This window comes from Molothrus aeneus, chromosome 2 (assembly GCF_037042795.1).
Source record: "Molothrus aeneus isolate 106 chromosome 2, BPBGC_Maene_1.0, whole genome shotgun sequence".
NCBI lineage: Eukaryota > Metazoa > Chordata > Aves > Passeriformes > Icteridae > Molothrus > Molothrus aeneus.
Genome location: NC_089647.1, coordinates 52,639,663 through 52,656,056, shown reverse-complemented (window position 1 = coordinate 52,656,056; position 16,394 = coordinate 52,639,663). Strand labels below are relative to the sequence as shown.

The window sequence follows — 16,394 nt, the reverse complement described above, 5'->3', positions numbered from 1 at the left end:
TCCTGGGACTGAAATTCCGGGTACACAGGGCATCTCTGCTCTGGTGAGTCACATCCAGGTGGTACTGGAACCTTTCAATGCTGCTTTGCAGGTGCCACCATCAGAGAAATCCCATGCCAGAGCTGAATAACACTTGAAAAGGGCTGAGGAAGGCAGCTTCCTTTCCCATCTGGCAAGCAAGTCACCAATTTGTCAGGGTTATGATTGCACTTTAGGCATATCTGTGTTAGCCTGAGATAAGCTGCAAACTGAATCTGACGTGTCATCACCAAACTTATACACAGTAACCACACTCATCTATATTCTCTTTTCCCTGCTCTTTCTCAGGAGGTTTCTGCTATGTGATGTAACTTTGGTTTATGGGACCTTACACTGGTTTCAAGCAAATTGAAGGGAGGGGTGAAAACAAACAAAAAGAATAGGGCTTCTGAATAGGGCTTTTGGTTTAAAGCCAGCAAATTTTCAGAAGTAACAACTGTCAGGCAGTACATAGGTAAAGTGAGACTTGCTGAGCAAAGAAAATCAGAATAAGATTTTAGCCATATGAACCAAAAGAGAAGAGCAGAAACCTGCCTAAGTATGGCCTGCAAATACAATTGATTTTCATTTCCCTTTTTGGTGAGGATGATCACTCTGAACAGGAGGACAAAATGGCAAATGAGAATGAAGTTACAGAAATGGAATTTATCACTCTGGAAGTCTGGTGAAGCAAAAGAAGTTTATATATGCAAAGTGGAAGGAAAACAGAGACTTTGGATCTAACTTATACCATTTTAAAATCATGAAAACCAGGTCCTGGTGTATGGGTTTTAAGCAAGTCTGTACAATAAGAAGGGGAGCTCTAAGGCTAAATCAAAGGGAAAATTGCCTGTTACTCAGAGCCCTACAGCCACCAATGCAACATGACCATGAAAAGAAAATTGCAGTCTCTGGTGGGTACCAGAGTGACTGTGCCATAGGAAGCACAGGAAGTTGCACGGGGTCCCAAGTGCAGGAATAGGGAAGGGCTCTCCCCACATGCAAAGGAGTGGAGAAAAAGTGCTGCAAAGAGAAACTGGAAGAGTAGGGTCACCTAAGCCCAATCAAAGTAAGTCTGAAGGGAGCTCTGACTTGAAAACAGAGCACATGATAAACAGCAGGAGCAGGAAAAGGCTGGTTTACTCAATTATTGTTTTGATACAAGAACAAGAACCTACCAATAAATAGGTTTTAGTACATATTCATAGTTAACTGCATAACAGCCAGCAGGTGCAAGCAGGTTAATACCTGAATTTAAGGCAGGATGGTCAGTTAGGGAGAGGAAATGATGGAGCGTGGGTTGTAGGAAACACTGGATTTGGTGATCCATGAACTCCTCATACTAATTTAATTCATTCTAATTTAAAGCAATTATAATATCTACCTTTGAAAGTAACAAGACATTTTGACTTCTCACAGAGAGTTGCTATTAGCAATATTATCCATGCCACAGCATTGATGATAACTTTGATTTCTTCCCAGTTATATAAACTTAAACAATGACCTCTCAGTACTTTTCAGTCTCCATATCAGTTGATAATTAGTAATCATCAGAATGGTTTTGTTTACTTTATACAGATACTGCACCTTTTTTAAATTATAATTGTACCAAAAATTATAGGTTAACATCCCTCCCTAATTGCAGGCAGTGTTTAAAGTTTGAAGTTTGAGTATACCTCCATGTTTAAGCTAATGAAATGTGACCTCTTGCTTGTCCTGACAGGGACTTGGATACTTGCCAGCCAGATTGATCCATGTTCTTAATCCATTTTGCAAATGCAATTATCAGGGGGCTTAGATAAAGTCAGTTCAAGAGACAACAAAGTTATTCATGGGTAAGATAAATCTGTTTAATGCCAAGAAACTATTCCTTCATTTGTAGGGAAGCCCTTGAGAATTATTTTGTCACAGTAGCTTTTACACATTGGCAAGTTGCTCCAAGGGTGCAGCCATATGACAGCTGAGGTACAGGGTTCAGCTGGCTGGAGCAGGGGCAAGGCTTAAGAACACGATTGCATCCTGTCTGAAGACACCCACACTGCTTCACCAGAGCTAAGCCCAGAAGCAGGAGCTCTGGGGAGCTTTTGGCAGAGCAGTGGGAAGAAGATGTAAATAATGGATCTAAGAACATACCATGTACTGGTATGTTGAGTGCACTGCTGGATTTATAGGTCTTGTTCAGATTCTTGGCTGCCTCTGGGTGTAATCCACACAAAGACAGATGAAGTGCTAATCAACTTGCACTCCTGGCAATGCAATGTGGGAAGCAGGAAAGGTTGGTAACTGATTGGACTGGCTTGGCCATGCACGTTTGGGAAGCAAGGATAGTGAGCAGAGAGGAGAAAGTGCACAGAAGACTTCTTTAAATTATGATAACATCTCTGGATAGAGTAGGGAAGGTAAAATAATATTTTGGCAGGATTTCCTAGCAACTCTGCATGAGATGGAGTATGCAGACACACCCAGGAGGAAGGTGGACACCAGAAAAATTAATATCTTACCTAGGCAGAGACTCAGCACTTGAGCATAGGACCTGCTGCTGTTTTACATGCTGGAGTCCCTGTGCAGTTTATGAGGTGGCTATTTTCTGCCTACTGCTGCTTTTTAAGGCATCCTTGAAATAACACTGCAAATGTTAACAGATCACAGCTTATGAGGAGGTAGAGGGATTCTTTTTTTAGCTGATTTGCTGAATTAATTGGCCAATGTTCTTATCTGTATGGGGCAACCGTAATCTTGAGTTGAGAAGTGGTGTCGTGTGTTTCAGGAGCAGATGTGGTGGCCATAACTGACACAAGGAGCTGGGACAAGAGGACTCAGTTATGTACAAGTGGAGAATAGAAATAAAGGCAGCTAAAGCAAGGTCAGAGAAGGCAAAAAGACAAAAACAGGCAAAGAAAGGGCACTTATGTAGAGAACAGTCTAGTCTGCAGGAAGGAAAATGGAGGTGAGAAAAGACCTTCAATCTTGCTGAGTTATTATACATAATAGTGCAGATAGAGCAGAATTGAGCACAAAGAGGAAGAAAGGCAAGAAAAGCATCCACAGGCACAGGCTGCCCAGAGAAGCTGTGCATGCCCCATCCCTGGCAGTGTTCAAGGCCAGGTTGGATGGGGCTCTGAGCAACCTGATCTAGTGGAAGGTGTCCCAGCCCATGGCAGGGGGGTTGTAGCTATACAATCTTTAAAGTCTCTTCCAACCCAAACTGTTCTATGTCTTATGATAGGCAAGAATGTGTACAGGCCCCCTTTACAAAAATTATATTTATTTTCTTGTGAAAGGGGTGAAAAATACACAATTTCAGAGCAAAAATTGACTCAGTCAAGGGAAGTGCCATGAACTGATTTAATTAATCTGCAAATCTAATACTAGTCTCCTATTTTACAAAATATTTTATTCTATTTTTTTCATTTCCTTTTTGTGACATAAGTGTTTGGTTGTCCTTAATGCTAATGTCTGGGTTTTGGGGGAGTGTAGAGAATCAGTCCCTTACTCATATAAGAGATTTTTACTTGTTTTTCTTCAGCCTAAGGTACTTTATCCAGTTAACTTCTATGGCATACTAGGATCTCTTACAAATCTATACACCCAGCAAAAATTCTTGAGAATTAATATATTTTGTGTTACAAAGCACTCAGCTTTTCTATTTTTGTAAACACATTACAAGCCGCTTTTCGAAGAGGTTCAATTTTTAATCAAATCTGTGCATTTTACCTTTTTGAAATGGTGTGCTTCTGACTATTTGCCTCTCAAGTAAAACTTATGATGATGATACTGAGGACTAATCTCTGCCATTTTTTCTTGTGTTGATATTTCTTCCTCTGGATCAGTTCCATTGGTTTTAATACAATTAAACAAACACCATTGCACTCCTGTTGAGCAAGGCAGGCAAAATCTGGGCTCGAGATGGTGATGTCATTGATGTGCTTGCTGGGTCCTGACCTCAGCAAAGCCTTGCTGGCAGTTCTTAATGCAGATGATGCTTAAGGAGATCTCTATCTGCTTTCTTAAAAAGCAGATAACTTAAAATAGACTGCAGCAACATTCAGTTAGGTCCTGGCAGCCCAAGTTGAAAGTGCATTTCTGAAAGATTCACCCCAAGTTGTTTATGGCATTCCCGGATATTCATCATGAAATTCTTCTGCAGCCCATTGTAAAACACAAAGACTCTAAATCCCTCCAGGCTTCACAAAGATTTGTGCAGAGATTATAAATGAGCAGCAGATTAGCACCAGATGAAAAAATCTGTTCTGTTAGAGAGCTAATCTGTTCAGTCAGTGGCTGGGTTTGCTGCACATCTTTGTGGCGAGGTCTAACAAATCTACCTCCCTGCATTTGGAATTTCGGTCAAAATCAATGTGCCACTTTGTCTTGTGCCTTTGTCCTCTCAGATGACTGATGCCCTCTCTCCCTGGTGCTTGTGCCTGTTGCAGGCAGCATGGCTGTGCCAGGCAGGGCTCTGCCAGGCAGCAGGGAGGCAACAGGCAATGCTGAGAGTGTTAGCAAGCCGTGAAAAGGCTGATGATGAGGAATTGAAAAAGAAAATAACTTAGAAAAGATGCAGCTGTTTTCAAAACCAGTGGCAGGATTAAGGGGGCAGAGAAGCCTCCTCCAGAAACTGAAGAGAGGAGCAGTCACATGAGCTCACAGGCTGCGCGCACCACTCGGTGTGCCATCCCAAGGTGGCACAGGGGAGCACAGTCACTGGCCTTGGCACAGGACAAGGAGCTAGTTTTGCCTGACTTTTAATCCTGGCTAAATCACTGGATCCCCTCTGTGATCTCTGACAAGCTAGAGAATGTAGATATAGAAAAGTCTTATTAGTCCACATAATCCAGTTCTCTACAATACAGGATTAGCCTGTAATCTTTGTTCACTAGTATCTCGTGGGATGGAGCTTCTGACACACTACCTGTGGTACACTCTTCTACCTGTAGCTGCTTTGCCTCTCTGGTGTTCTCACAGCCAGGAAAGATTTCAGTTACATTCCTTTAAGATTAAAGTATTAAAATACTATATCTCCATTATTTCTCATTTCTGCCCATATAAAGAAGAGCAGCATTGGAAAATAGGTCTTCTAAATCTTAACTCATCTAAAAAAAATTATTGAGGTGAGCAGTTCTTCCTATAAACAGCTGTTCAGAAATGAGCTCTATTAGTGATGTCACTCGGTCTGCCCTGCAGGCAGCCATTCTGGGGGCAGGCTGTGCTTGCTCCCTTCTCCTCACCATCCACCACTGCCTCCTGCCAGGCCAGCTTGGCTTGACCAGGATCTGTGACCCAGGAGCAAGATTAACAGCAAATATTTTGTGTAAAATGAAGTGCCTCCATCCATCTGCAGAAACTAGGAACTAGGAAAAAGAACTAGGAAAAAAAGGTTTAAAATAGCAATACCCAAAATCTAACATCTTGCCTAAAGTAGATTGTCAGCTACAGTGTGTGTTCTCACTGTAGTACAGCCCTAGGACATAGAAAACAATTCAGCTATCCAACCCCACACAAGAATTTTTTCAGGGAAAGCTGAATTGCTCTCCAGACCCCACTGGCTGTATTAACTAGACAGCTAAATCTCATTTATGATGTCTGTGGGCTCTGCCTGATGTATGTGTGGTAGACAGGTGGTGTGGCCTGCACAAGGTAAAGGTACTGGCCCCGGAACTCTCTGCAGTGCAAGGATAGATCTGTTCCCAAAATGATTTTGGGAATTGATTCACTGAGCATGGTGGTTGAGTTCATGTAGTATATCTCATAGCAGAGTTACTGCAGAGAAAAAAAATGGTACCTTTTGTTAATGCTAACAAATTTAGGACTGTTTTCTTGGTCAAACACATCAAAAGAGTGCAGGACTTTCAGCATGTCAGATTCTTATTTCTGCGTTATCCAAAAATGTATTTAGTTAAGAAACAGCTAGTGGACAAGCTTTTTGTCTTACAGAGTAATTTTTAAACAAATTGGCTCACATATTGAACTAATGAAATAATGTTATTTGTAGAGGTCTAACGTGATTTCTGGCAAATGTTTTGTTGACAACTGACTCATTACATTTGAGTCACTTGAGTCCTTTGAGTCATTTGAGTCAGTCTTTTGTCCTCAATTTCTTCCTTCATATAATTCTTTATGACATTAAGGGGAAGCAGCCTACTATATTACACAGAAATAGGTTATGAAATAACACATCTTATTACAGATATACATATACACATATATATATAATATGCATATGTATATTTACTCATCTGCAGTATCTAAATGACTTCTATGGTTTGGCTGTCCTATAATCTCTAGTAAGAGATCTAGAAAGAGACAAGCATTTTTTGCAGATGTGAAAATCCTTTTTTTGCCCATAAAATCAATTCAATAAAAAAGAATATGGCTGTGACAGATCTGGGTCACTAAAGACAATGTGATGTGCACTAGCAAGATGTTAGAAGCAGCAATGTATGGAGCTCTTTTAGAGACTGGGTACAAAGAACCTCCTTGGTTGCCAGGTCTCAGCTCTTTCTGTCATGTCATATAATCTGTTTGGTAAAGTGAGCAGGCTCTGTCTTTATCCATTACTCACCCCAGAAGACTTCTCTTTCTGTTATTGTTTATAGAAACGAAGAAACCTTTTTTTGTTAAAGGTTTTTTTGTTTCTTTGTTAAAGAAACCTTTTATTAGTTTGTGGTTCTGGGTTTTTTAATGGATAGTTCTTTTTTTTTTTTCCTGTGGCTCTGTCGTTTTCAGTTCAAATTTATTCTTTCACAGAGGTGTGATTGGAATCATGCAGTATTCCAGATGAGGCCATAACAGTGTTGTCCACAGTGCTTTTTCAACTCACTTGAGGCTGCCCAGTACCATGTTGTCACAGCCTTGTTGCTTTAATAGCAGAAAGAGATCAGGATGCCCAGTTCTTTCTCCTTTGCTGTTTCCAACTGACAAGTCCCATAGCTGAGATTATTGTTTATTCTCAAGGGTATGATCTTGCACATTGTCCCTTTAGTTCCTGTCCCTTTCGGAGCAGAGATCAAACATTTTTTATTATGCAAGAAATTCCATTAAGGAGACTTTAAATTAAACTTTTTAAAAGGCTAATTTCTAAAAGCCTCACTGAAATAAGAGAAGGATGTTGGCTCATCATTTGTCACAGCTGCTTTCCCTGTTCAAATGCTTGAGTATCTGATGGGGAGGCAACTGAATCCTGCCCTGGTACTGGGATTCAGCTCCAGATTTGGATCATAACCATGAGTTTGGGACTTCGGTCTTCAGTCTAGGTGTCTACAAGCAAATTGAACATGTGTCTGCAATGTCACTGTGAGCTAGTTAATACAGCTCACTAGTTAAGAAAGAAAACGTGAAGGAGTTGAAACAATTAGTAAATTTCCATTGAGAGGACAGAATGAATTTGCTGAAGGCTTTCTGATGTTTTAAAGGAGCACAAAACAAAACAACAAAAAAAGACGTAAGAAAGAAATGAGAAATTACAATTATATAATATACTTTTTCCATTTCTTTATTATTTTCTTAAGCTGCCCACTAAAGTAGTAATGTTGGAAGACAGAATATGAATGAATCTGAGTAAGTCAATAGGAAGCGAGAAATTCAAGCTAGTGTAATTCAGCCCACAAGGCAAGGCTTCTCTACCATTTATTCTTGTTGTCTTTGAGGCTCCTTATGTAAATATTTGGGATTTTGGCAGGGTGGTTTTTCTTTGTTATTGCAGTGAAACATTTGCTGCAAGCATACTGACTGAAGTCTGCTTCATAATTATTTGCAGTAACAACTCAGCAATGGAGACTCAGGGTTGTAAAACTGCCAATTCTGTATTAATGTGATCTTCTTTCCCTCTCCCTACAGCAGCAAGCACACAGTTGGTGTAGGAAGTCTACAAAGCAGAACAAGCAACCATATCCATCTGTGTCAACAGATTCCCACTTCACCACTCTGCCAGCCTTCCTTCCTCAGAGCCACCAATCTGTCTCTGAACAGCCACAAGAAATGGGTCCAAAAAAGGTACATCACACAAATGGCCTTGGTCATTATCTCGGTTTTTCCCAGGAGGACTTGAGACACGGCAATCTAGGAGACTTCACACGCAGACCCAGGAGTGCCTCCAGCATTTCTTGGTCATTTCAACGAAGCAAGTCTCTGTTCTGCTTGCCCACAGTGAACTCCTCTTCAGCATCAGAGACATTTCATTTCAGTGAACCATTTCAGTTTTTAAACTCTGGGTCACCTGCAACCAGGTTAAAAACGTGGAAATGCAGCCCCAAGCTTAACATTGATGATGTAGAGGATGCCCAAGAGACTGATGTGGACACAGGAATGAAGCTGTCCTTCTCAGACCTGTCTGTGGTTTCTGCATATTCTGCCCTTAATGGATTTTGCAGTGAGTTGGAAGACTCTCTTCCATCACAGAAACAAACTGTCAGTAGGGCTAAAAAGGCAGCCACCAGTGGAAGGCCTGCATCAGCCATGTGCAATACTTTTGAGTCAGTTGATGGTTCACTGCCTTCTCTTTCAGAATGGTCTTCCAGCTCTTTCATGTCAGCATCTCTCTCCAAGCAACACAAACAGACCTTGAGAGCAGCTCCCTGTTCTCTGGATGATCATGTTTGCCCAGCTTCACCAGTTAATGAAGAAGAATTTTACATCTGAGGCTTCTCAAACTTACACCTTCCAGAGGAAAAGTGAATTACTTGTGAATGACAGCAGTGGGTCCACCCTGAGCTTACAGGTTACTTGCTGAGGAGAAGGTGATGCAGAAGTTTTAAATATGTGAAGAAAGTTCTCAGAACCCTCTGAGATTGGCATTCCCAAACTGGGTACAGTAAAGAAGTCTGAGATTGCACCCTGTGTCTCTGTTCTGGAGGATATGATCAACACAGAGGCTTTTGCACTGCAGCGCAAGGTGGATGTTTCTGACCAGCCCTTGGACTGATGGTGAAGGAAATGCCAGAAGAGGCACACAGTATTCCATTTTAATTTGGCAGACAATGAAGACTAATATGTGAAAACCAACTACTTTAACTTATCTGAGAAATTCCCTTAACTCAGGAAAGGTGGGGAAAAAACGGAGTCTTATTTCCTCTTCACAGGTTCCAAAGGCAGCTCTAAGCACAGCAGGTCCCAGCAGCACAGCTCCAGTAGGGTCAGACAAGAAGTTTCTTGTGAGGAAACACTTTCCTTCCATACTTTGAGAGCTGGCAGTAGTGAGGTGGGGCAGAATTACACAAACATCAAGGTTGGAAGAGGTCTTCAAGATCATCTAAATCCAGATGACAACCTAGCTCTACCATAATCACCCCTAAACAATATCCCCAAGTGCCTGACACCTGACACCTCTTAAACACTTCAGACACTGACCCCACCAACTCCCTGGACAATTTATTTTAAGGTCTGACCACCCTTTCAGTGAATATTTTTTTCCTAACATCTAATCTGACCCTCTCCTGGTGCAATTTAAGGCTGTTTCCTCTCATTGTTGCACTCAAGATATGGCAGAAGAGACCAACCCCCACTTCACTGCAACCTCTTTTCTGGTAGTTGTAAAGATCAGTGAGGTAATCCTCCAAACTAAACAATCCCAGTTCCCTCAGCTGTTCCTTATCAGACTTTTGCTCCAAACCCTTAACCAGCTCCATTGCCCTTCTCTGGACATGCTCCAGCCCCTCAATGTCCTTCCTGAATGGAGGGGCCCAGAACTGAGCACAAGGATTCAAGGTGCAGCTTTCACCAGTGCCAAGTACAGCACCTGGCCACACTATTCCTGATACAGGCCAGGGTGCCATTGGACTTCTTGGCCACCTGGGCATATGCTGGAGCATGTTCAGCTGGCTATTGACCAGCAGCCCCAGGTCCTTTTCCAGCCACTCTTCTCCCAGCCTGTTGCAATGCATGGGATTGTTTTAACCAAGTACAGGACTCAGCACTTGGATCACCTTACTGAACTCCACAAGACTGTCCTCAGACCATCTATCCAGTCTGTCACAATTCCTCTGGAGGGCCTTCCTGCCCTCCAGCAGATCAACATTCCCACCCAACTTGGTGTCATCTGTGAACTTACTGAGGATGCACTCAATCCACTCATCCAAATCATCAATGAAGATGTGAAACAGAGCTGGCACCAGCAACCAACTGGATTTAATTCCATTCCCCACCACTCTCTGGGCCTGGCCATCCAGCCAGTTTTATTCAGTTAAGAATCCACCCATCCAAGCCATGAGCAACCAGTTTCTCCAGGAGAGTGCTGTGGGAGACAGTTTCAAATGCTTTCCTAAAGTCTGGATAGACAACATCCGCAGACTTTCCCTCACCTTCTGAGTGGATCCCATTGTCATAGAAGGAGATCAGGTTGGTCAAGCAGGACCTGCTTTTCATAAACCCATGCTGGCTGGGCCTAAGCCTTTGGTTGTCCTGTACATGCCACGTGATGGCACTCAGGATGGTCTGCTCCACAACTTTCCCCAGTGCCAAGGTCAGGCTGATAGGCCTGTAGTTCCCCAGATCATCCTTCCAACCCTTCTTTTAGATGGGCATCACATTTGCTAATTTCCTGTCAACTGGGACTTCTCCAGGAAACCAAAACTCCTGGAAAAGGGTTGAAAGGGGTTTGGCAAGATCTTTTGCCAGTTCCCTCAATACTCTCAGGTGCATCACATCAGGGCACATGGATGTGTGTCTAACTGGGACAGAAGGTCGTTAACCCTTTCGTCACAGATTGTGGGGACTTCACTCAGCTCCTTATCCCTAACTTCCAGCTGTCATTGCTGGATATGCTGGAGGCAGCTGGCTTTGGTATTAAATACTGAGACAAAAAAGGCACTAGGTACCTCAGCATTTTCCTCATCCTTACACTGTGCTACCCTGTGCTTCCAGCAAAGAATGGAGACTCCTTAGCCCTCCTTTTGCTGCCAATGTTTTTATAGAAACTTCTTCAGAAGAAGTGTCACTCCTTCCCCAGGGAAGAGGAAATTCCACTGTATCTTTTAATTTGACAGACCAGGATGCAGAAAGTGCCAAAAGAGAAACCTTAGAGAACATTTTCAGCCCCCTCACCCAGAAAGCCCATCCTGTTCAGCTAGAAGGGAGCCCTCTGGGCTGTGGTCTGAACCACTTGTACAGATAGTGATAACCTGAGTAAACCATGTTTGCTATTCCTGACTCAGGCAACACAGCTTACCTTTTTGGAATACAAACCAAGAGAGATAACCCAGCATTTTTATATATTGCTACACCATTAGACCCAAATAAAAGACAGCTCCCTGTTTTTTAAGGAGTTGATATTTTTCTGTTAGAAATAATCAAGGCAGAAACTTTTTCTTCATATTTCCAGTGCAAGCATACTTCTTTCTGGATGAAACTTGTTTCTTCTTGAATACCTCTCCCCTAAGGGAAAACATGTCAAACTTTCTGTCTTTTAGAAGATGTTTTTAAAATAGGCATTTTTTGATAACCTGTTTTGCTCTAATTAAACTGGTGTTAAAAAAAAAGTGAAAAGCTGCTAATATGACAACTAAGTACCTTCACCAGGATTTGAGTCATATAAACAAATTTTATTATGCGTGTTCTGAAAAGTTACATTTTTGGCTGACAAATGTCACTGATCACAGCTCTGGTCAAGCCACTGGGGAAATGACCATGTTAAAAGGTGTGTGCATAATGCTGGATGTAGCCTATATACAGGTGTAAATGCTGAAGACCTACCATGATGGCATTGTGGTGTGTGGAATAAAAATTCATTTTCAGAGAAAGATATTTGCTGTATTACCAGGTAATTTTAATCAAAAGAATTTCTGCTTTGGCCTGGGAAAAAAAGGTGGAAAAGCACACACATACTGTAAATAATAGTCACAAAAAGTGAAACAGCTCCCCTGGCCTGTTTAGGTAAGTGCATGGTTTTTACAAGCTATTCTGGAAGAATGTCTAGAGGAAAATGAGTGCAGGTTTTTAGGGGAGGAACCTGCAGCCCGAGTCCAGAAGAGGCCGGAGGGATAGTCAAGGCTTTTTCCTTTTGCTGTTGTTTTCTTCATACAGGAAAAAAAGCAACAGACTGAAGTCCAAGTCTCCTCTCTGTGAGATGCTGTCATAGCATTTACCCAGAGTAGACTTTGTCTTTTGTGCTAAACACAGTAAATAAACAGGGAAATCTATTCAAAGTAAAGAGCACAGAAGATTATCAGCCTTCTCCTGCCCTCTAAAACTGTTTAGGCTTACTGCAGTTTTGGGTAAACTGTTCTCTTTCTGGGACCAAAAATAACACTAATGAAGAATTTGTCATGGTGTGCAGTGTGTTTACCTGCTCTGTGCTCCTTCAGACCCCACGCAGTCTTTCCTCTGCCTGTCGTGACCTTTAGATCAAATCCCTCCCTGGAACACGTGAGCCTGATTTATCTAAAGTTGTGTTCCCATGTTATTGTTTGTACCCTGACAAAATATATATAAAAAATCACTATGAAGTCAGACTAGCCACTTTTTCCATCAGCTTGCATTTCACCATACAAAGAGTGATGCCTAGGACAGTCAGCATCCACAAGTTTAAATTTATGCTTCATCATTTTCTGTCCATAATCATGGTATTTTTACAGTATTTTAATAATACAGAAAACGTTTGATCTGGACATGAAACAAAAAACTCATTTGAGCTGATGTAGCTGTCTGATCATGGCATCACACCAACACTCCTGAGCTGATTGGGGTTTTTAATGAAGAGGAGGCTCTGAACCATTTTTCTGCTAAGGCATGCCACTAGAAGGAGTCCATCACATCTGGGGCTGTCATCTGCTGCAGCAGGAAGGGCTGGTATTGGAGATCCACAGGGAAGCACAGGACAGCTCAAGTGTCAGTCATGAAGTTTGTGTGTGTTATTAACCAGCAGCTCCTCAAGCATCTCAGCTCCAGATTTTGCCACATTAATTCTGATGGGAAGAGAGCCAAATGAGTGTCCACCAACTCTGCATTTGTACTGTCCCCACTGGTTCTGTCTCTGTTCTGTTTACTGATACCTAACTAGAGATTAAACTTTTAATTGTTTACATTGATGGTGCTTGTAACCAAACCTTGTAAAAAAATTAGTGTCCTACTGTCAGGAAGAACAGAGGTGATAGTGTACAGAAAATTTTCTTTCTATAAAAAGAAAACCAGATTATGAAGTGTGTTTCAATAAAGGTAGGCTTCATTAATTCTCTTCCCATTATTTAAGAAGGGGCTCATCTCTTCAGAGACTTGAATATGCACAAGCTTCGTGGCATTTACTTATTGATTTGGTTAAATTATCAACAGTGTCTTTTGAGAACTGCAGGTTTTTCCTGAACTTTTTCTCCTTCTCACCCCAGAATGCACTGCTTCTGTGAAATAAAATAGAGATGAAAAGTCTGTTGTACATAACTTTCTGCGTGTTCATTTATAAAGTATTGCAGACTTATCGAGTATTTTAACTAGGCTTCCAAAATGACTGCAGTGCCACAAGCTCTACAGCTTGTGGTTGTGTGTGTTGTTGGGATAATTACAAAATAAACACAGCAAAAATATTTTTTGTTGGACTCAGTTTTGCCTCTGCAGACTGGGTTTTTTGATTCTCACTGTGGTGTTGGGAATCATTTTCTCTAGTAAAGGTGAATGATAAAATAGAAGTTGTGACACATATTGGTAATCTTGCATGCTCAAATCCCTTCTGGGTTTGTTTGATGTACATTGGTCTTCATAATCATCCTTGCCTCTTACTTTCATCAGTGTGTGGTGTTATCTATTATGTATTTCTTTATTCCCCCCATGGGACACAGCTACATGTCAGCATTACATTGTATATGCAAAGCTGTGTAGGTTTGGCTTTGTTTGGTTTTTATGGTTTTATGATTTAACATTGTGGGGTTTATATATGTTTTTATGGCACTTACAGAGCTGTAGAAACATCTACAGCTAAAGGTGCTGGGCTTGCATTTGCTTTTATTGAACTTGTGAGGCTCTCACTGTCACCTTTCTCCAGCCAGTGAAGGTCTCTGTGAGTGGTAGCCCTGCCCTTCAGTGTATCAGTCATGGCCATCACATTGGCCAGTTTCTGTTGCACTGTCAGTGGGTAACCCATCCAGCCCCGTGGAGTTGTGCATGTGCAGCTTTCTGCGTCCCTGACTCAGTCTTCAAGTGTGATTAGTAATTTTCTCCTCAGAACTTTGCTAGATACAGACACATGGCAGGCCTAATGGAACATCTTGTGAGTGGTGACCTTGTGACTGAAGGCAGAGGGTTTTCCAGTTGGCAGATTTCTCCAGTTACAGAAGGCAGGAGATTTTCTAGAATGTCCTGAATAACTACCGAGTTGTTTAAGGAAGGTTCTATCTGTCTTTCCTTCTTGATTGATTGGGTTGTGGGAGATGTCCACAGCAATATCCCTTTTGTTAGCTTCTCCTCACCTGTGAGCTCTTGAGTTTCTCACCTTCTGCTCCCCCACAAACATACATGAATTTGTGCCACTCAATTGCTTAGAGCACAAACCTCATCACCATCTTCCATCCTTCCATAAAGAACCTGTATCCAGCCATGAAAGCTCTGGACCCAACTGCCTCATTATATCTCTAAATCATCTGGTTTTACATCCTGAGAGTGCTGAGGTCTTCCAGGAGTGATTTTCAGGTTCAGCAGCCTGAGCTTTGGCACTGGCCATCCCATCTGCCCAACAGAATGGAGCTGCCCAGGTGTTGGAAAGAGAGTTCCACTTCACCAAGGGCTTAGGAAGCAGTTTCAAACAGTGCATGTGTTAACTTCTGCAGAAATCAGATTATTGTTTTTCCTATCAAGCTGAGAAGTCTTAAGCCAGTAACTCATGTTTAACAGGAGAAACATTCCTTGCTTTTGTTCTTTCTTGTTACCCCTCTGTTACCTTTCTGTGCTGTGTGCTTTTTGAACTAGAGGGTCCATAAACACCTATAGCTTTTGGAGATTTAGATGCACTGTACAAATGTACAGCTTGAAGGTATTTTCCATTTTATTCTCTGTTCCTATCCTAGTAATGGAACTTGCTACTTTGCTCCTTTAGCTGCAGCTGAGCACTGAGCTACCCTTTTCATAGATATTTACATAGTCCTAAAGTCTAATTCCCAAGCAGAAAAAGTCAGTTGAGACCCTACTATCATGTATGTAAAATTAGATATTTTTGAAATGTAATTAATTTTAGAATAAGCTACATTGAATTTCATTTGCCTTTTTATTGCCCAATTGCTGTCTATTGTGAGGTTTTTCTGTAGCTTCCCCAGTTGTTGATCATCTTTACTGTCTTGGATGCTTAATAACCTCAACAAACTCCCATCTCACAGAGCCCCCCCTTTTCCAGGTTTAAGTCATGCTGAGCAATGCAAGCTTGAGTACAAATCCCTGCATGACTCCACTGCCAACCTCCTTCCACTGTCAGAGCTGGCTATTTATTTCTACCTTCTGTTTCCTGCCTTTTAATCAGCCCTGTATTCACATAACCTTACCTTTTAAACCATCACAGCAGGATTTCTTGTGAAGGCTTTGATGAAGGGCTTTGGAAAACTGCTGTTAGCTCTACACCTCTTTTTTGATGCCTTCTGAAGCCCCAAATGGATTTAAGAGGTGTGATTTCCTTGTGTAAAACCATGTTGACTCCTCCCAAAAAAAAATCCTCAAACTTATCTCTGTTTGAATAGTGACTTGTCTCTGATCTGAGCCCAGGTGTCATTTGAGTACAGAGCAATCCTCCCTGTGGCATTCCATCCCAGCTTCCAGGATTTGGCGTAGTGCAAATTGCTAAATTTACACAGAGTCCAGACTTCCTGAGCCAAAAACTGCTCAGATCACTGTGTGACCAACTGCTACATTGTGCTACCAATGGATTTATCCTCCCTCAATTTGTCAGATTTCTTGTTGAATCTCTCTTAATTCCTCGGGTTTCCACAGCAGCTCAGGGCAACAAGCAGCACTGAATTAATTCCCTGCATGAGAAGAGAGACACATTTATTTGCAGCCTTCACCCAGACAGTTTCACTGAGCACTTTCTGTTCCAGAAGTCAGTGCAGGCTCCTGGGCCATGTTGCCTCAGTAGCTGGGAAGGATTGTGTCTCCATGAGCTCAGGAACCAGTGGGTTGGGAGATAGCTGTGGAGGAATCTGACTGCTTGCTTTGGAAAGCCTTGCAGCCTTCCAAGGCATAAATCCTGTAGAGGAATATGTCTTCAGTGGTAAAGGGAAGTGGGACAGGGAGCAGGTTCAGACACTGGATTGTTTGATTGCTTATTGTCTCTGTTTTGGACCACTTCAAGCAGCTTTCCCCAAGACACTTCCTGGTGGTGCCCTTCAGTCCTAGGACTGTTCCCACTATGGAAGAGGCTACATCAAGTTTTGGCCTCTCTGTCTCCAACACTCTCCCACCAGGCTTTTTGCATC

General features: G+C 42.0%; 1 protein-coding gene across 1 annotated transcript in view; it reads left to right on the top strand.

The window, feature by feature from the left end:
• Window positions 1-13,383, top strand: part of FAM124A (family with sequence similarity 124 member A) — a 41,387-nt gene extending 28,004 nt beyond the window's left edge. The window contains exon 4 of the mRNA XM_066544959.1: window positions 7,858-13,383. Within this exon, the coding sequence (XP_066401056.1) occupies window positions 7,858-8,655 (798 nt within the window). The 3' untranslated portion in view covers window positions 8,656-13,383. The remainder of the gene's footprint in view (window positions 1-7,857) is intronic.
• The last annotated feature ends 3,011 nt before the right edge of the window (window positions 13,384-16,394 follow it).